We start from the raw sequence: 21,141 nt of genomic DNA on the forward strand, positions 1-21,141 counted from the left end.
AACTAAACTCTGGAAAATCTGCATTATGCACTATACTGAGTAGAGTTTATTGTGCATGGTTTTATATCTTTTTTTTCCCCATCTTCAGAGAACGTTTAGCTTTTTCTTATTTACAACAATGCGATTTTGTTTGATCCATTTTAAAGATTGGTAACTTTATTATAAATATGGCAGTTTTTTGTTATCATTTCCTCTTAACTTTCAACGCTTAATTTTTATCTCTACTAAGTGAAATTTAGCTCTTCAAATTGGTTTTTATTCTTTTTCAATAGCGAATCTCGTGTTACAATTTGTATTAACGATATTTTCAAAGTAGACATTGAGATTCACATTGAAAAGATTTAAGAATCACTATTGTGATTGCAATTTATATTCATCTGATTTTTTAATCATATTTTGCTATTCATATTTTTCTGATTTGCAAATTACATGTCTCAACTTAATCTTGACTTGACACTTGAATAGTTAAAACACACTTGAGATTCCGCTGTATCAACGTAGCATTTCATATACAAATAACACTTGGCATATTCACGCAATTGTAAAATCAAGCAAGATGGTTATAGCCCATAAAAATGTTTTAATTTTGTCTATGTATGACTCAAAGGATTAGTTATAGAAACTTATTAAAAGCAATTAATTTCGTTACAATCAGTAAGTTGTATACTAATATTAATGCGTGTCTATTATTTAGATTGGATTCACAACTGATCCCAGACGATCTAGATCATCTCCTTATTGTACTGATGTTGCCAGGGTAGTGAATGCTCCTATCTTTCATGTCAATGCAGATAATCCTGAAGCTGTAGTGCATGTTTCAAATGTTGCTTCTGAATATCGAGCTAAATTTGGAAAAGATGTTGTTGTAGATTTGGTAAGTTCCTGATTTAAATTATTTTTCTCAAAATATTAACATTTTAAAAGCTACTAAATTAGAATACAGTTTCTAAAATATCTGGAGGTATTTAAAATCTTATTGTTAAAAAACTACAAGTTTAAATAACTTTAGATATCCTTGGCATTTAGTTATAGAAACATAAAAATATTCACCTTTCTGTATTAAAAAACTTTATTTATTAAAAATGTTTTGCAAATATTTAATGTTTGCTCTACAGTTTTGTATATCATCTGCTTAAATCTCTCTTAGGTATTCAATTCATTTTGACTTCTTGATCATCTTTGGCACCTATTCTTCTGGTCCATATTTAATTCACAATTATTTTTCCTTTAAATTCAGGCTTCTTTGAAATATTGTGCTTGTTTTCTTCATTAATGTGGCATTGTAACAGTCATTCATTCGTGAGTTATTTGTTATTATACCAGAAAGCCGAAGTTTGAAAGCTATGTTCAGGTTAAAAATAAAACTTTTTGCTTGAAAGATATATTTAATTTAGACAATAGCAAAATTCAAAATAGCTGGATGTTAACTCTTATTCTACTGTGCAGTTATTTTTCCAGTAAATTCATGCTTCTATGAACTATTCATCTCTTTATTCCTGTAATATTGCACATAATATTCCTCATTGGTTGAATTATAAATTACTATACGAACAGAAGCATTTCTTTAAACAAGGTTCCCACTGGTCAGGGAGAATAGGGAAAACTTTGAATGGTCAAGGAATTTTATTTCAACTTCAAAAATCATGAAATAGTCAGTGAAAGTTGCAATTTTTTACAAAAACCTGGAATATTCCTTTATCATACCTGGAAAATGACCAGTCTTAAAATTGTCAGTAACAGTAAACAATTATTGAGATTCAAGTTAAATAAATCTAACATCTATTTAAATTATTTGTAATAAAAATTTCACATTTTAGTCAAACTAAAATGTTCCCATCTTTATTAATTTATATTTTTTTACACTGAAAAGCTAATAATTCACATTAACAAATAAAAGAATCAAAGTTTTTGATGAAAATATGGTCTCAATTTTTATTGAATTTTACCTGGAAAAGTCGGGGAAATTTTTGTTCTGAAATTGAGTAGGAACCCTGATTAAAAACTAGGGTTAGTTAAAAGCAAAATCTTCAGCCAGAAAGCAATGATAGGTTCATTTGTAAGGCTTAAGCAAGCAACATTTGAAGTTAAATGCCACTCATGTGTTTTCATTTCCAATTGGTTATTTAGTATGTTCATACCATGAAACTTCTGTATCTTTTCTGCGATTATCTGTGAGTTCTTTCTTTATATCTTTATATTGTATCAAAATGTTATTTTAAGTGTGAGTATAGTTATGCATATCTCGCTAATGCATGCATTTAATCCATTACATTTAATCCAATATGTAAAATTTTGTTTTCTTGACTCTGTATATCAACAGTTACATTCTTGAGATATGTTCATTTTGTAAATAATGATTTGTTATCTTTTGTAGGTGTGCTATCGTCGTAATGGGCATAATGAAATTGATGAACCAATGTTCACTCAGCCACTTATGTATACTAAGATAAGAAAAACGCTCCCAGTTCTTGATCAGTACAGTCGACGTCTTGTTGAAGATGGAGTGGTCACTGAAAAGGAATGTGAGGTATGAAAATAACCTATCTTTATATCAAAAATAACTTACCAAAACATCAAAACTTATCAAAAATATATATTTTTAAAAATTAACTAACTTTTTAAAATAAAAAAAAGCATTCATTTGACACAACAATCACACAGCAACAAAGCAAGAAACAATTAAAATACCCATTACGGTGAGTATGTAATACAAACAAAAAGCAACTCACTCTCCGGCGTTCTAAAAAAATTTTCCTTGTTCTTTTTATTTTTTCCTGATCTTGTTATGTTTTTTTTTTTTTAAATTCATCCTTGTGTTAGCTACATTTTTTTCAGGACTCTATAATAGTATTTTTTTTCTTTTTTTGTCTAATATTGCTCATTAGCTGATAAATCTTTCATTGTTGCAAATTCAAAATATGGGCTAATTTTAAAATTTCGGATATATTATATTTTTATTTTGTGTACCCTTGCATAAAAACTCAAAAGGAATAAAAAAAATATGAGAAAAGCTTAAATTTGTTATGAGGCAAAAAAAGAAAAAAAAATGAATAAAAAACGTAATAAGAGACGTAATATTTTCTTGATCAGTACAGTCCTAAAATTATCTTAAAAAATTATCTAAAATTATCCCTAGAAAATTATCTTAGTCAAAGGATTGAATATCATGCAGTTATTTTTTAAAAAAATCCTGATGTCTAGTAAATAATGTCTTGCAAAAATTTTTAAAAAAATTTTAAAACTATTTTAATGTTATGGGCAATGTTTTGTTTCCATAAGTGCTTTTGATCAATTGATTTTAATTCATATTACATCTCCTTAACTATATCGATTTCTGCATTTGTGAAAAATATTTTAAGTGTTTTTGTTAGCGAATTTGTTAAATTAAAAGTATCACACTACCTCAATTTGCTAAGATTATCTCCTTTTTTATGAAATAGAAGATATTCAAATGGAATCAGAGTGGATTTAATTGAAATTAAATTCTTTATAACTTCAAGTAAATTAAAATCTTTTTATTCATTGTGGGCTGTTATTTTTAAGCACTTTATTTAAAAGATCCCTTCTAACCATGTTTAAAACACTGAATAAAAAACTTGTTTCCCCCCCCCCTTTAGAAATCATTAATTTGTTTATGTAAAATTTCAAATTTAACCAAATGATGTCTAGAAAAGGAGGATAACAATTTAGCTTAAAAAAATTAAAAACTTTCACTGAAATTGCAGCATTGAAAACTACATCTGTTTACCTGTTGTAATTTCTTGAAATAAAGTTCAAAAGTCTGATTTCAGTATTAGTGAGTTAGATAAAAGCAAAGAACAACAATGTAGCTTTAAAAAAATGACACTTCAGTAGATTAATACTTCTTTTAATTTTTTGAAATCTCAAAAAGCTAATTTCATTATTAGTGAGGTTGTTAAAATTTTTATAATTGAATATTTTAGCCTGCATTTTAAATCTTGATACTACAGCAATGAACAAAATTCAAGCAGCTGTGAAAAAAAGATATGAAATGACCATGACAAATTCCCACTTTTAGACAAATATTAACTCACGATTATAAATTAATTGTCCGTGCTGGCACCATTCTTATCTTATATAAATTACCTTATTGCATCTTCAGAAGTTTCCACTGCTGAAGATGCAAGTATTAAACTGCCTTTTGAAGTTTAGGAAACTTAAGTATATTGACATTTCCTTATTGTTATGGTTGTAAACAGTTGGTTGAAACAAATATGAACCCACAGTTATGAATTGCCCATTCTGATGATTGAAACATACATTAACCCCAATAAATTAATTTCCCAGCTGTTGATTGAATCGAATATTAACACAAAATTAAATATAAACAGCCCATGCTTTCTTATATAAATTTGAAGCAGATTGTAAAATTGAACTGGAAAAAGCAGTTCCCATTGCTGAAGCAGTTTAAAAATTAAATAGTTTGACATTTCCCTATTATCATGGTTGTGTAAGCTGTCGGTTGAAATGTTCTTGTTTTTATTATACAGTTACATACAGCTGAGTGTCAAACTGTAGTATTAGATAGAATGTTCTTGACATTTTGTTTTGTGCATAGTTAAATAGAGAATTATTTAGGTCTTGATATATAACAAAGCTTATGACTATATATTCTCCAAATAAATGAGATTTTCAGTAATAAAAAGTTTCTTACACACTCAATATAAAAAATTAAAAATGAAGTATAAAAAATTTAAACAGGAAAAGTTCTTATATTGTAAAAAAGGGTCTCTCTTTTTTTTCCAATCCTGTTTTTTGGAGGATTCAAATATAGAATCCATTTTAGGAGGAAGAAGCCAGATATGAAGCTATTCTTCAGGAAGCATATACTAATGCTGAAAAAGACACTCGAATGTATAATACTGATTGGCTAGATTCACCATGGAAAGGTAATATGCTAATTTATAAAAAATATCATGCAATTCTTATATAAATTAATCGCAAGGTTTGTGTGGAGGAATTTGTTTGCTACTAAATTTCAATATGAGCTACGAGTTAAATATTTAATTAATCATGTTCTGAAGCTGTACACGCAATTCTGATTTTGTTCAAGCAAGGGAGAAAACGTATATACAGTGGAAAATCATTGGACTTTGTCGTTGAGGGGAAAGTTTTAAATGGGTGCTAAAAGTTCCCATTAGTAGAGGTGAAGGTTTCTCAAGTACGTTAAAAACAAAAGTTTCTTTTTAAAAAATTTTGCTTTTTTTTTTATTTTCTCAAATTTTTTTTTCGCATTCTGTTGCAGGATCTTTCTGTTTGTAATCCAAAAATGTTACTGGATCTTTTTTTTTAATTTTTTTATTTTTTACTTTTGTATATCCAAAACTTATATACTTTCATTTATACCAATATAAAATGTGTCAGTTATTTTAGATTGTTTGTTTTGTATTTAATGTGTTTTGCTTGGACCTATATTTTTAGATATTTTTGAAAACTGACATTTATTTGCACTTTATTCATCCCTAGTTATTTCCTAAACTATTAACCCTTTCGCGACGAATATTNAATTTCTTATTAAGTTTTTTAAAAAATAATACATACATATAGTCTTGCATATTAATCAGTCCTTTTCATTTTTTGCTTGTGGGGCGTTGAAGAACATGTCCAATGTCGATTGCTTTTCTGTCTTTTTCAGGATTTTCCGGAAGTAATTAATAGCATTGTCGTTGTAAAGATCCCCAACCCTACTGACATCAGCTTGGTTTGGGTGCCATTCTAGGACCATTGCTCTGACATCCACCCACTTTTTCAAAAGATCTTTAATGGCAGATGTCGGCATTGGTCCTCTTTTGTCTTCCTCTTGTTCAGAAGGAGGCACATTTCGCCGTGTTTCTTGGTGTTCTTCATTCAAAATTTCTTGTAGTTCTTCTGTCGTTAGTTCATCTTCATGTCCCATTATGAGCTTTTCTATGTCATCCTCATTCACCTCCAATTCCAGATCTCTAGCAGTTGTCAAAATTTCATCCATAATTTCAGAGGTGTCTCCCTGATCACCTCCGTCTCCTTGAACGAAGGATGGACTTAGCTTCCGCCAAGCAGAAATCAACTGTCGCTGTGTGACTTCTGACCACGCCTTTTGAATGATACGAATAGCGTCAGGAATATCAAATTTTTCTTTCCAAAACTTTTTTAAAGTCATTGTAGAGGAGAATTGGCTTGCTTCAAAACACTGACGAAACAGCGCGCGAGTGTACAATTTCTTGAAAGCAGCAATAACCTCCTGATCCATCGACTGAATCAGCGAAGTCGGATTCGGAGGTAAAAACTGAACTGTCAGCCAGGGAAAGTCTGTCAACAAATTATCTTCAAGATCCTTTGGGTGTCCTGGTACATTGTCCAATAGCAGCAGTGCTTTCAATGGCACAAGTCATTGGCATCAGGGTAGTCCTTGATGCTCGGGGCACAACCTTTAAATAGCCATTCTTTGAAAAGATACTGCATGACCCATGCCCTCTGATTCGATCTCCACATTACTGGCAGTTTGCTCTAAATTATGGTTTTTTTTTAATGCTCTGGGATTCTCAGAGTGGTAAACGAGAAGTGGTTTAAGCTTCACATCACCACTAGCGTTAGCTCCCATTTCTCATATTTCACGTATTTTTACGGCGGTAGAGCGTCATCGGCACCTTTATATTTTATAGTTTGCGCTGCTTGAAAAAATTAATAATTCGCTTCATTTATTCGCCATGTTAGCAAATCCATTCGCCCTTAACTTATCAGCTGTCAGAAAATATTGATGTTCATATTGAAATCGAAATATTCAAGTGTGTATTGATTTTAGTTATAATAATAGTTATTGAATGACCTTTAAATTCATTGTTAATTCAAGTTTCATTTAGTAATTATCAATACTAAGCATGCTTTAAGCATTTCTCCTTTCAGTGATCTTATTTTATATGCAAAATGATAATAAATGTTTAATATTAATTTTTTTTCAGGCCTAGAAGTGTTCGCTAGAATTTGTTTTGTTCGTTATCGAAATATGTGTTCGCTGTCCGAACACAAAAAATCTTTCGTGAAAGTGTTCGTTAACCGATCACCCACTGTATTAGACCGTTTCTGTCCCAAAAGATTTTTTTGAAATTTGCTTGGGACGTATGTGTCTCGTTAGGCACGAAAGGGTTAAATCTACAGAAATGTGTAAACTGTTACATTTCTTCTAGGGGTTTTTATTTAAAATACTTTAAGCATTAAAACCTTTAGAACTTCTCCATTTAATTTTTCCTGTCAGGAACTAATGTGTAAAGATAACCTACCATTTTCCAAATGCAATTATCATTTTCTTGATGAAAATTGTTAAATATACTATATAGCTTGTCTAATTACATTTATCAATTATTAATTTTTTATAAAAAATTAAATGTAGGATTTTTTGGAACCAAAAATCTGTATAAATGTGATCCAACTGGTGTAGAAGAAGATGTATTGCGCCATATTGGTGTGGCTTTTGGCTCTTCACCACCTGGCAACTTCAAAATCCATCCTGGCATCAAAAGAATACTTAAAGCTCGAATGGAGATGGTCGATCATCGTCTTGTTGATTGGGCTCTGGCAGAAGCAATGGCTTTCGGTTCTTTGCTCAAAGATGGCGTCCATGTCAGACTAAGTGGACAAGATGTAGAACGTGGAACTTTTAGGTATTTTAATCATTTATTTTAACTTATCTATTTTACAATTTATTATGTAAATTATAATATTATAAACTCTAATTTTGTTAACTTTACTAGCTGCTACAAAAAATATCAAGCTTTTTCTCTTTGTAAAGTGCAATGTGTTGTTTTTATTTCTAGCCATCGCCATCATGTGCTTCATCATCAATTAATTGATAAAACAACTTACAGACCATTATGTCAACTATGGCCAGACCAAGCTCCTTATACAGTATGCAACAGTTCTCTGTCAGAATATGCTGTCTTAGGTATAAAAATAGTTACTAAAAAAAATTTCTTTTCTCTATAGTTTTATCTCTTTTTTTTTAATCAAATCTATTAATGTATGAAATTATATCAATGTAATGTAAATATTTGACAATCATAGTTCTAACATAAGCATTTATAAAATGTTAGTGCTGTTATAATTTTTTTGTGTTTGTTTTCAAAGATAGGAAAAAATTAAAAATAAAATGTTCACTCTTGTCTTTTAAAAACTTTAATGGAGTCTGATGATGCTTTTAAGCTTTCTTGTTTCTGAACTTTTATACTTTTCTGTAATCACTTTTCTAAAATCATAAGTTTTTGGGAGATAAATTAATGTTGTATAATAAATGCATAATTCCATTATAGTTTAAACTTTTCCACCTCAAAATATATTTTTGAAAATTTACTCACGAATAAATTACGGCATAAATGAAAACATTTGGATGCTTATTGATTTAGATTAATAACTTTCTGCAAATTAAAAGCATTGAGGGAATAAAATAAGTCAGAGGATTTCTATAAAAATTAAGCTCCATTTAGAGCATGTTTCTTGTTAAAAATGTATGTTTCTGTTTCATTAAAAATTAATTTTATTGGTTTGAAGTTTAAACAATTTCAACCACAATTTATTTTACTAAGAATAATTTAATGTAATTTGATTTGTAATTATTTCTTACTTATAGAGTGCTCTAATTCAAAATATAATAAGTTCTAAATATATTGTTATTAAATTTATTTACTTTTTTTTTCAAATACTTTCTGAAAATCAAGATGGAGACATATTTGTAATCACTGTAGTTAGTTTCACAAAGTTAATTATTCCTTAGTCTCATATAATCTGTGTGATTTTCAATACTGTGTTTTTCCTATTAGTTGCATTAGAAGCTTGCAAAATAAATAACACATCAAGATGCAAAAACTATGAGACAAAGCTTTCCGCTGTATGCGAGACCATTTTACTCTCAATATTTGCATGGACATCTGTTAAGTTTTCCCTCAGTTTGCAACCACAATATTGCTACAAATGGTTGTTACTCTGCAAACATAGTTTTGCATTTTTCTCAGTAGGTAGCACCACCAGTTGATAAGCTTTATGACAAAATTTAGAACTGAATGAAAATAAATTTTATGGTTTTATAAGCAGAATACAGCAAGCTCACCCTATCTATTTCCCTTTTTCTTTAATTCATTTTTCAAATTGTCAATCATTTTTGGAATACCATTAATTTAAATTTAAGCAAATTCTTGCCTTAGTTTGTTTAAACAAAAAATTTTAAAATTATAACTTATGCTGTCTCATTTAGGATTTGAGCTTGGTTTTTCAATGACCAATCCTAATGCTCTTGTTATGTGGGAAGCTCAGTTTGGTGATTTCATGAACACAGCTCAGTGTATCATTGATCAATTTATCAGTAGTGGTCAAGCTAAGTGGGTCAGACAGAGTGGAATCGTTTTACTTCTTCCCCATGGAATGGAAGGAATGGTGAGATAAAAACTATTCATTCAACTGATTTTAATTTATTTGCAAGTCAAAAAGGTTTATTTGCTAATGCAGAAATATGTACTAGTATCTAACAGTAAAGGGTTATTAAGTTATATTTTGAAGCTTTGTAGTCATTACTAATAGTTATCTTTTATAAAGTTTTATAAAAGAAGTCTAAGTAAGGAAGATAAATATTAAGATATTGTATATTAAGATATTGCTCAAATAAGACTAAGATATTGCTCAAATATACATGAACTGCTGTAAGCATTAAACTCTTTTTCTCATTAAAATCTGTATAATTCACAATACTATTTATCAATTAAGTATCTTCCCACATTTTAGCTAACATACATGGTTTTATAAAAGTAAATTTTATTCTAAATCTTATATTGTATATTTCCGAATGTAAGCCTATCTGTATGTAAGGCTAAGTCAAGGAAGGTGTATGCTGATTTGGCACTTATTAAGGGCTCATCGGACATATAATTTATTTTTTTTTAAATTTATTCTTGGACTGAAAACTTTACTATAATCATTGATTGTCAGTGGGAACATAAACAAGCCATTTAAGAAGCTTTAACTAATTAAATTACATTGTCATTAAAAGAGCTTTTATTTTTTTAAAAAATTATAACTTAAGACAGAATAGTACTTACAAAATTTAATATTTTTTTATTTATTTTATTATTTATTGAACTAACAGCTACCTATGGAGAAATTAACTTATATATAGATTTCAGATTTTGATCCCATCCCTGGAAAAAAAAAAATGTGACATATATCATGGTCCTTATTTTTATTGTTGAACAATAAATTTTTTCTCTAGGGTCCTGAACATTCTAGTGCCAGACCTGAACGTTTTCTTCAACTCTGCAATGAAGAGATGGATGTTTTTCCTGTAAGTAAGACTAATGCTTTTTCTTTCCACTACTTTTTAAAAACTAGAGATGTACCAGGTCCTAAAATTTAGTCATGTGCCAGGGGAAAATTTTGCTTGTTACCTGACCGATTCTGGGTACCCGATAAAATTTCAATTAATAACCTTAACGAGTATTATAACATTTATGGAAAACAATATAAAAATCTTACTATATATTGAAATTTTATTTTATTACCAATGTTTAACCAAAGAGTCAAGTGGCAGTTTTGTTGTCCTACTTTTGTTACGATTCTATCTCTGAATCCAAGTAATTTTAACCCTCCAAAATTTAGAATAATTCCTACACCAAGCAACAAACAAGAGGCAAATTTGTGCTCATGAGAATTTTTTTTTTCTGAAGTGAATAAGTATATTTCTCAGGGCCTGATTACCGAAAAGGCACAGGAAGCAAGTGCTTCCCCAGTAAAATTCTAGGTGGGGCCCCAAATGACTGAAATTAAGGGCCCAATTTCTTATTTTTTGCAAAAGAAATACGTAAAGAAGGGTCCGACATGATTGCATAAGATCTCTGTATTCCTTTCCAAGGTTCTAATAGTTTTCACATGGTTCTTGTCTCTTTAAAATTTATTGTTTATGGGCAAAAAATATCAAAAGTTTCTTTTGCTCAAGTTAGGGGGGCCCCAAAATCCTATTATGTTTCCCCTATTTTCAGAGGTTAATCGGGCCCTGATATTTCTGCAGGAGAAAAACCTTTCATGGTTAGCCTCACAGTACTAGAATTTTAACCAGTCTAGTTGGAAGTTAAATTGAGCTAATAAGTACGTAAAACACTCTCTATTAAAAATTCAGTTTAAAGTTAAGTGACCAATTTTATGAATATATGCTTTTTTTTTAGTGTAAATCTAAATCAACTTATACTGAAAATTTTATAAATTATTTGTGAATAAGTTTTTTTTTTTTTAGTTATGTAAAGATAAGTTTTTTTTTTTTTTTTTTTAAATAAAAACTGCATTGAAAAAAATTATCTATAAATTTTTGTTAAAAGAACTGTCTCTGTTTTTTAATCTCTAATATCATGAGAATAATTTATTTGTCATTTGTGAGAAAATATTTATGTTTAGTTTCCAACTGTTATCTATTATTCTTTTGATTATGAATTTATTAAGTTACATTCAGTGCCGAACAATTAATTGTGTGTAGTTATAAAATTGTATAAATAAGCGCTATCCTGTAAAAAAAAATTATTTAATATTACACAATAATTCATCTTGTGTTCCTTCTCCTTTCATATCTTTAAATTTTGTGATTTCAGACAATAGATGAAGATTTTGCTGTCAGGCAACTTCACGATTGCAACATGATTGTAGTGAACTGCAGTACACCTGCCAATTATTTCCATGCTTTAAGACGTCAAATCATTTTGCCATTCAGGAAGCCTGTAAGAGTTATTGTTACTTTTTTATTAGAAAAAAAAAAATTTTGTTTCTCATGTTTCAATTTTCTATTTGTTTATAAAAAGAAAGCTAATTTAAAAATTAAAATAATGTTTGGTTCCACAATGGTAGTTTTAGTAGCACAAACATAAAAAATTAATGAACTAATTGAACGTTACTACTATTGAATTATATTCATTCTTCGGATCTCTGGAAAAGTAACTTTTTAAATTTTTATTTGGCAATAGTATGAGTCTTCTTAATATTAATTATTATTACTTTTTAAAAAAAATTCCTTTAGTTTAACTGTTTTTAACTGAAGCAATATGACTGCTAAAAAGCATTATCTATTATCAGATTAAATTTCGAAAGTTACTCTTTCAGGACAATATATTAAATAATTTGCTTTATTTTTTAGTATAATTTGTGTTAATAGATCTCCATATTTTAGGGGCAATGGTAGTAAATGTTTCCTTTCAAATATATAACAATTATAACTAACGGTTTTTCTTTGAAGTAACAACATTAATTTTCAATATTCTTATTGAGTATTTACTAATTATAACTTGTTCTCAACTATTTCAAACAAATTTATTTACTGATTCAATTGCTATAATTGAAAGCTGATCTATAAAAGTAACAATAAATATATATAATATCATTAAGTTTTCTTTAACCACCCAGCAACCTCCAACAAAGATCAAGCTGTTGATAAATCTTGGGAGGGCCTTCGAACAACTTGTCTCCCCAAAACGGTTCCTATAGCTGCTGGAATCTCATCCTTCCGATTGTGCACTGGACGTGACTACCTTCTAGCACACTTGCATAGTATTAAACTTGCTGGCTCTCCTGACTACATTTTGTCTAAGGGACATGTAGGCATGAATGGCGAGCATCTATGGAACTGTTCCGCCTTCAAAGATGCTGATAGTTCTTATTTCAAGACTCTCTCCACTCCCGGAAGTACATCTTATTTGTATTGGACTACATAACTTCTTATGTTCGAAAGAGCAACTGAAGAACATAATTTTAAAAAAAAGGTTTTCTTTAAAAAGTAAATTATCAAGAAACATTTGCATTGTCTTTTTATAAAATGTATAAGTCTGCAGATTTTCAAATGAGAAATTGAATTCTTCTATTAAGTCAAAAAAATCTTATATATAAAAATAACAACTTGTTAACAATGTCTTAATTATTAGTAATTTTTTGACACTAAAACATTTTTTGTGATAAAAACTATTTTATTAAATTTTAGGTACATTTAAAAAAAGCTTTAGTTCTTTTTTGTGTTGTAATTTGGTTAGGTGAAATTCTAGTTAATTTTTGAATTGTTCAGTCATAATTATTGATTCATAATATCATTGAAATGTAGTTATATAATGAAACCTTTAGGTTTGTTTAATGCTACTCCATTTTTACCCCAAGATTTCAATAATTTTTCTTTTGTTGACTTGTTCATATACTTTAGTAGATTTATTCTGATTCATATACTCTACATATGCTGTGCAAAGGGTGTGATATGCTATATAATGAACTGCATTACTGATCTATTGTATTATGAAGCCTCAATACATATTTTAGAAACTATTCCATTTTTTAAATTTGTGTTAATATTATTTTATTGATACATGGAATATTTTATGTTAGTTAATTTTTTTTTTTGTTAGAATAACTAATTTTGCTTTTAATTTTTTAATGGAAATCTACTCATCTCATAGGTAAGTCAGAATTTTAAGTAAAAAAAAATTTTTTTAAATTAAGAAATAATTTATTTTTTGACAAAACCATTTACCATTCTTTACCATTTGTTTAATCTATCTCATTCATTTTTATTATAGAACAATTTTAACGTAAACTAAGCAATTTATCTTCTTCCTCCAATGCCTAATGGCCAATTTTCTTTTCTTAAAATACTAATTATATTATTATAAATGTGCCATTAAATCATATATATTATTTGTTTGTTCTTTAATGTGTCTAGCTAGGTTTATTACACTTTTTTTACAAGAAGGTGATGGAGTATGTATAAAATGTAATTCAAATTCTGAAGAAGAAAAAAATTTAAAGCAAATTAAAAATTATAGTTTTTAATGAAACAGAATATTTATAGCTACAAATACTGAAAACTAAATTGAATTTTTATGCTAAAGTATCTTTATAATAAAATTTTAAAAAATTTCTTTCTGACAAACATTTTAGAAATATTGCAATAAAATTAAAAACCACAACACATCGTTATTTATTGTTCATAAAAATTGCTCTTAGTAGAAAAAAAAATTCTTGACAAACTTCTGTCATTCTTGCATTATGAAATAAGAAATCAGCAAAATTTAAATTTTTTTGAAAAATCTAGTAACTAAAGTGTTGATTTTCTCATTAAACATGTCTTCCTGAATTCATTTGAAATATTTTTAACTTTAAAACAAATATACCATTAAGATTTTATAAGTATGGTCATAATCTGAGCTTAAACACCAAACTAGTCATTTCTGTACTAAATCCTAGTTTTAAACCTAGTCTGGTACCTTAAATTTTTTTATGAATTTAATTTGCAATGCAAATATATTGTTTCATTTTTTTTTTAATTACTTTGTACAGCTTATTGTTTTTACTCCAAAATCCCTCCTTCGTCATCCTGAAGCTCGCTCTTCATTTGATGATATGACTGCTGGTAAAGTATAATTTATTACACATATTAATATTTTCTATTATTCTTCATAATTTTTTTTTTTCACTCTTCTTGGATTTTGGTCTGATTTCTCAGCTGCGGACTAAAAAAGAATAATAATGTAATGAATAATTTTGAATAATATAATGAATAACTTTTAAGAATATAATCAATGTAATAAAGATTTGTATTCAGAATAATTTAATGCCATTCACTAAATGACAGTATTAATGCTAAAATTTAAATTTGTAGTATGTAAATTGTATAGTANATAGTAATTTTTTTTTTTTTTTGTAATAAAAATTTTTTTTAATTTCCTGTGTGGAGACAAAAAAAAAAAATTTTTTTATTTAATATAAAATATTTAAGCTTCAATCTATTTTTGTTTCATTCCTTTTTGTGTAGACAGCTAAGCATGTAAAAATGAGAAATTATTTATTGATTTAAACGTTTTCAATTTATCTATAAAAAAAAATCTCTCTAAATTGGCAAATTCTTAAAACGAAATCAAGAATTTTTTTAAAACTATTTTAATACTATTAGATACTTCTTTCCAACGTCTGATTCCTGATAATGGTCCTGCCAGTGAGAATCCTGGAAATGTTGAACGAATTGTCTTCTGTACAGGCAAACTGTACTATGAATTGTCGAAAAAGCGAAAAGATAGCAATTTAGATTCATCTGTTGCAATAGTTCGAATTGAACAGGTAATCACATCATAAATATATCTATTTTATAAATATATCTCTTTTATCATCCTCCATTCGAAATCAATTTATGGATTACTGAGTAATTTTCTAAGAGTTAACCCACTTAATTAGGTGTAGTTAGCCAGCCCTTTTAAAATAAAGCATTTTCAAGGTTGAAATTAGGTATTTTTTATGAGATGTAAAGGAGTTTGAAATTGAAATGTATTCACTGAGTATGTAATCAGTGCAGGCCTGATATCTGCCTGAAGTGTTTTATTTTTACACCCAATAAAAATTAATTTCTATCTTAAGTATTTTATTTTTCGATTCATCAGGGTTGCAAAAAAACCGGGTTTTTGTAGAAAAACCCAACCCGGGTGGGTTTTATTGGGCTTTTCTGGGTTTTTCATGTTTTTTATGGGAGGTTTTTCAAAAGAGAGGGCAGGGATAAGTACCTTATTTTAATATTAATAATTAATTTTTATTTTATAAATTGACTTCATATAGATGATTAATACAAATAAATTGATGTGAAAGTCTAAAAAAAAGTTTCTTCTGACATCACGATACAAAATGTTATATGTACTCACATACATCACGCATTTAAAACTTATTTTAACACAAGATTACTTTTTATTTATATTTTATTCTTAAAAAATATTTGAGGAAAATTTTTTATTTGCATAGAAAGCGAATCAATGGCCATACAGTCAAATCTAGCCAGCAAGGTGACTCCAGTCTCCAACACAATTAGTTTCTTTACTATAGGTTAATTTTTTTTAGGCTAGACTACATATATATTTCAATAGAATAGCTCTTTAATATAACAGAGGATTAAAAAAGTAATCAATCTTAGAAAAACCCAGTAAAACTCACTTTAGGGTGGGTTTTTCAGAGTGGGTTTTACCCAGTAAAAACCGGGTGGGTTTTTTGCAACCCTGCGATTCAGGCTATTTTTTGCCAACCTAAGGAGTTTAACCAATCTCTTGTTAATTTTGTACTTGATAGAAATTTGCTGTAATGAATGTAAACAATAACCTTATATATACCTAAAGTGTAAAGTGTGCTTCATTATTTGCACACCTTAGGATATTGTTTGCCAACCAGTTGTTTGTTTAATCTTATCCATTTTAATTTTTAACTTAAAGGTTTAGATGAGGTTTAAGTGCAAGTTTAAATCTCGAATCAAACTCTGTGTTTTATTTCAACTCCTATTAGAAGCTATTTATATTGACCTTTGGACTTTTCCTTACCCCTTAAAATATGGTTTACTAAACTAATGTGTTGTATTTTCAACTTGCAGGAATTATATACAGTGGAACCTTTCAGGAGCGATCCATTCCACAGTAAAATAGTGGTTGAGGGAGATTGGTCGCTCTTAGAGGTTACCTCCTTTGACTTCAAAGTTATTTTGATTGAAAGTACATGATTTTTCGCCAACCCCTTTAAATTTAGTCAGTGTCATTTTCTTAGTGCAAAAATGCCACTTTTGTTGGTGTCATAAAAAGACGCATCAATGAATAAAATACAGTGTCTATAAAAAGGATCCTAACTGATATAATTAAGTGTAAAACAAAATTATATATGATGATAAAGCTATTTTAAATAAATAAATATGTTTTTTGTTTAAGCTCACATTTAATTTTGTATCATAAAAATTAGCTTTGAAAGATAAGAGGTTTGTTTGCTTGTTTTTTTAAAAAACTTTTTTTTTCTAATTTAACTTTCAACTTTAGAAGTAAATCATCAATTTTGAAAAAAGCATAATTATTCTTAATTGAGATGTAATTTATCTTTGAAAAATATATTTTCAGCTTTGTCCTTTCCCATTTGATCTTGTTAAGGAAGAATTAGATAAATATCCTAATGCAAATTTAATTTGGTCCCAAGAAGAACATAAGAACCAAGGATATTGGTGTTACATTCAACCGCACATGGAAACAGTCTCTAACCATGAACGTCATATTAGGTGAGTTGTCATTCGATTATTTTAATCTTTATGTACCAGTCATTCATGATATGTGTCAATCAATACGGTTTCCAATTCATTGTAAAAAATTATAAAATTATCTTGTTTTCTAATCATTTTTAGTAAACTATTTGTGTGTTAGTTCTATATTCTATGGAGTATTATATATTGAACTCTTGCAAATTGGTTATTCTAAATAATGGTTATAGCTGCATGTTTTCATTGCACAATTAAAACTTTTCAAGGAATTTTCTCATTTGGTTGAATAACTTGTGTTTTTTAATCGTTAAATAAATGTATTATTTGTACTGGAACCCCTATTCAAGAATGCTAATTGAAAAATTTAGGCTGTAACTATAATGAGTTTAAAACAGTTTCCATGGACCTTGAAAGTCCATAAAAATTTAGTTTTGAATCTGACTTTAATTTTAACTATAGTTAGTTGATTCAAACAATTTAGTCTTAATAGATTTCTAAAACAAAACAAAAAATTCATTTTCTTAAAAACTATTCATACTATAATGAATACGTGAATGCTTGCAATAAAGTGAAATTGTGTTTTTTTTAAAAAATTTATAATTATTTTTCCCTATACAGCAAGTAACAGTATGTATACGTATGTATATTTGATAATGAAAAATTAATATAATATTTTTGGGACCTTAATTTTTGTTTTGATAAATAGGTGAGAATCTTGTAAAATAAGAAAAATAAAAAAAAATCTTTACTGTAGTTTCAGGCAAGGTGCTCAGTATTTAGTAAAAAGAAACACTATTCATAAATAAAATTATTTTTTGGATAAAATCTGAAATGCTTGTAAATTACCAAATATAATTTAAAAAATAAATATAAATTTCTTTCATTTACATCTTGCAGCTATGCTGGACGAGCCGTGTCTGCTTCAACAGCTACAGGAAGTAAACAAGCTCACAAGAAGGAGCAAGAAAGAGTTGTCTCTGTTGCCTTGGGCTTATAAAGAAGAAAATTTTGTTCTGTGATAAAGACTGTACTCTATTAAAATGCCTGGATTTTGTATACAAATTAGGTGCAATTTTGCACTTCAAGACCTTTTAAAATAATTTAAAAACTGAATTTTTTTTTTTAAGTTTCGCAATTTTATTTATTTTAAATCTAAAGATCAAAAATGAGTTTGCCTTTTAAACCTAGTAAAATTATTCCCTTCTTTTTAAAGTGAAAAAAAAAATTATTACTCTTAGAGCTAAAAGATTGTAGAAAACGGAAGTCCTAGAAACTTAATTTGTGCTTAGTACTTCTACATTATTACAGCACTATTTATTAGTAATTCTTTACTGAAAAGAAACTGGGAAATATGAAAATAAAATTATATTTTGGAACATTGATTTTGTTTTCTTGTCTTTTTATTTAGTACTTTACATACTAAAAAGAGGGGCAAAATGGTAATAGTTTAGTTGTTGATAAAAGTTGACATGACGCTTTTTAGACCTACGATACTTTGAAACTCTATTTATGTTGTTTTATTCAATTTAGAATGCATGTTTTACCGTTAATTCGTTTTTTTTTAACCATATAATTATAATAAAATCAAAAGTTAATTATTATTTTAAACTTTTCTATTGTTTTATATATGTATTTTTTAAAGTGAATTCTAACTGATACAAGAAGTTAATTTAACTATGGTCCATAAAAAATAACTATATGAAAACTGCTCAAAATATACAAAAATTGTGAACGAATCTCACTAAGTGTTTTTGAAATGAAACTGCCCTATCAGTAAAAGCTTTTAATAATTAAAGTATGTAGTACCTGGGATAATATTGTATTTTGTTGCAAGTCTTTGAAATTTTAACGCTTAAGAAATATCTTAGAGTATTGAAATTGAATATGCTAGATAAATAATTATGTTTCTATAAATTCTGTTGTAAATAAAAAAAATATTTCAGGCTTAAAATTTAAGAGTCAATTTATCTGCCAAAGTTTACTTATGTAATACTAAATTACCATCATAAATTTTAGATGTATGTATAAAAATTAAAAATAGTTTAATTTTTTAACCCAAGCTATCTAATTTCACTTACCGTATATTCCGGCGTATAACGCGCACTTTTAACACAAAAAATAACATTGGAATTTACGGGTGCGTGGTATACGCCGAATAAAAAAAATTATAGATTAAAAAAATTTCAATATAGAAAAATACTTTTATTTTAAAGAAATAACATACCTTTACCTATATACTTTATTGATTTTCGTTATTACATAAATAGTTCATTATATTCGTCTTCCGTTATTTCTTCAGGCGCGTCATCACAATCTGTTTCGTCTTCATCATCTGTGTTACCCTCATCCATAAATGGCTAAACTAATGGTGTCAATCCGCCCGGAATAACTGCCATATCGGTGTTACATTCTTTCAACAATTTTTTTGTATTATCTGTACCTAAACATGTCCCACACTTAAAGGCTTTCTGGTTTTCTATAGATACTAGACGAGATACTGCACATGTACAATCCAAATTTTCGTGCGCGTTATACGAGGAGTATATCTTAAGATTTAAAAAAAGTTATTCGAAATTACGGGTGCGCGTTTTACGCCGGAATATACGGTATTCATTATTTTTATATGTTGATCAAAAATATATTTTGCAATGCAACTCCCAGAGACTCCTGTCATTAACTTATAGTTTTTTGAATATAATATCATGATTTAATGATTATAAATATGATTTAATCAATGATTTGATGATCATTGAATATGATTTAATAACTATAAATCACAAAAATTACTTAATCATAGCAAAATTTCTCATCTGCTTATTTAGCCTGTTTTCTTCAATTTTCTAATAAGATGCGCAAATACTTAACTTACAAACTGAGTAATTAATCGCTTTGTGACAAGATATAACAATGATGATAGATCACATCACATAACGTAGCAAGTGTTTTGTCACACTGTAAATTCATTAAGTTTTATCATTCACAATCTTTTGCTTTACATTACGCCATGTTTCGTCATAGTTTTTATTTCCTAATTTTGTATACAACTTTATGATGTGAATCTACATCTCTGTCAAATTGTGCATTTGAGTGAACTCTTTTTAATACAGTTTCAAATAGTTATATCAGTGCCATGTGTTGTCATATCTATTTTAAAGGCCAAATATTTTATTTTTATGATCATTGTCACACACGATGACATATAATATCTAAACTTGTCAGTCTTCTTTAAATACATTAGTCTTTGCCTTTAGTCGCCCATCAAAATAACGCTTAAGTTGCATTCATGAGACGAAGTAGACAATTTATTTTGCTCAAATGGTTGTAATTTCTTTTAAAATTAACTGTATTTGGTACTTACAAGAACAAACACACTGTTGCTTATATACAGTAAGCATAATTATGAAATTCATTAGAAAAAATCAATTTAAGTTAAAATGTAGGCTGTGTGAATTAGTTATAATTTGTTGGATAAGAATGGACAACTTTTCATTTTGTGATTTGGCTAGATAAACTTCTAAGCGAACTTAAAATTACCATGTAAATATTTGCTTCTCTGTTCTAAATGTGAAAAATATTACGGTTCTAAAGCCTGCAAAGAGGTTTTTAATTTTCTCAAACATACACAAAGCAGAGCTCATTACTTAGTAAAACTAGTTGAACATCTTTTTTCTGGCTTCAAAAATCTTTACAATGTGAGGCAAATATTTAAAGTGAAAATGAAACAATTAAAATACTCCATCTTTCTATCATGCATTAAGAGCACACAAAAACCAGTTTCCCTATTTTTTTTTTATGGTTTACTTTTTTAGTGACTCAAAAATACCTGATTTTTTTTATATATATATATCTGTTGAAACACGTGATACTTAACATAATGTGAAAAATCTTGAAATATGGTAGCCAAAAGCCGATTTTTAGTTTTTAATTACGAGAAACAAAACACACCCTCTTGAATTTTATCTTTAAAAATATGGAGAACTTAATTACTACAAACCACTTTCAATTTTTTTTAATTAAAAGTGGCACCAAAAAACGGATGAAAAAAAAAAAATTACTAACGTTTTGAAAATATGAGCCGTTTCGCAGTGCTCGTTAAGACA

General features: G+C 28.1%; 1 protein-coding gene across 2 annotated transcripts in view; it reads left to right on the forward strand.

The window, feature by feature from the left end:
• LOC107440436 (oxoglutarate dehydrogenase Nc73EF) overlaps positions 1 to 18,423 on the forward strand; it is a 33,419-nt gene extending 14,996 nt beyond the window's left edge. For both annotated transcript variants that reach the window (XM_043049259.2, XM_043049258.2), the window contains 12 exons: positions 695 to 874; positions 2,375 to 2,527; positions 4,808 to 4,910; positions 7,388 to 7,658; positions 7,812 to 7,939; positions 9,242 to 9,420; positions 10,250 to 10,321; positions 11,616 to 11,741; positions 14,335 to 14,407; positions 14,948 to 15,111; positions 16,908 to 17,062; positions 17,939 to 18,423. In XM_043049259.2, coding sequence (XP_042905193.1) covers positions 695 to 874; positions 2,375 to 2,527; positions 4,808 to 4,910; positions 7,388 to 7,658; positions 7,812 to 7,939; positions 9,242 to 9,420; positions 10,250 to 10,321; positions 11,616 to 11,741; positions 14,335 to 14,407; positions 14,948 to 15,111; positions 16,908 to 17,062; positions 17,939 to 18,038 — 1,704 coding nt within the window. In that variant the 3' untranslated portion in view covers positions 18,039 to 18,423. The remainder of the gene's footprint in view (positions 1 to 694; positions 875 to 2,374; positions 2,528 to 4,807; positions 4,911 to 7,387; positions 7,659 to 7,811; positions 7,940 to 9,241; positions 9,421 to 10,249; positions 10,322 to 11,615; positions 11,742 to 14,334; positions 14,408 to 14,947; positions 15,112 to 16,907; positions 17,063 to 17,938) is intronic.
• Positions 18,424 to 21,141: the final 2,718 nt, after the last annotated feature.

The sequence above is a fragment of the Parasteatoda tepidariorum genome, chromosome 6 (assembly GCF_043381705.1).
Source record: "Parasteatoda tepidariorum isolate YZ-2023 chromosome 6, CAS_Ptep_4.0, whole genome shotgun sequence".
Classification (NCBI taxonomy): domain Eukaryota; kingdom Metazoa; phylum Arthropoda; class Arachnida; order Araneae; family Theridiidae; genus Parasteatoda; species Parasteatoda tepidariorum.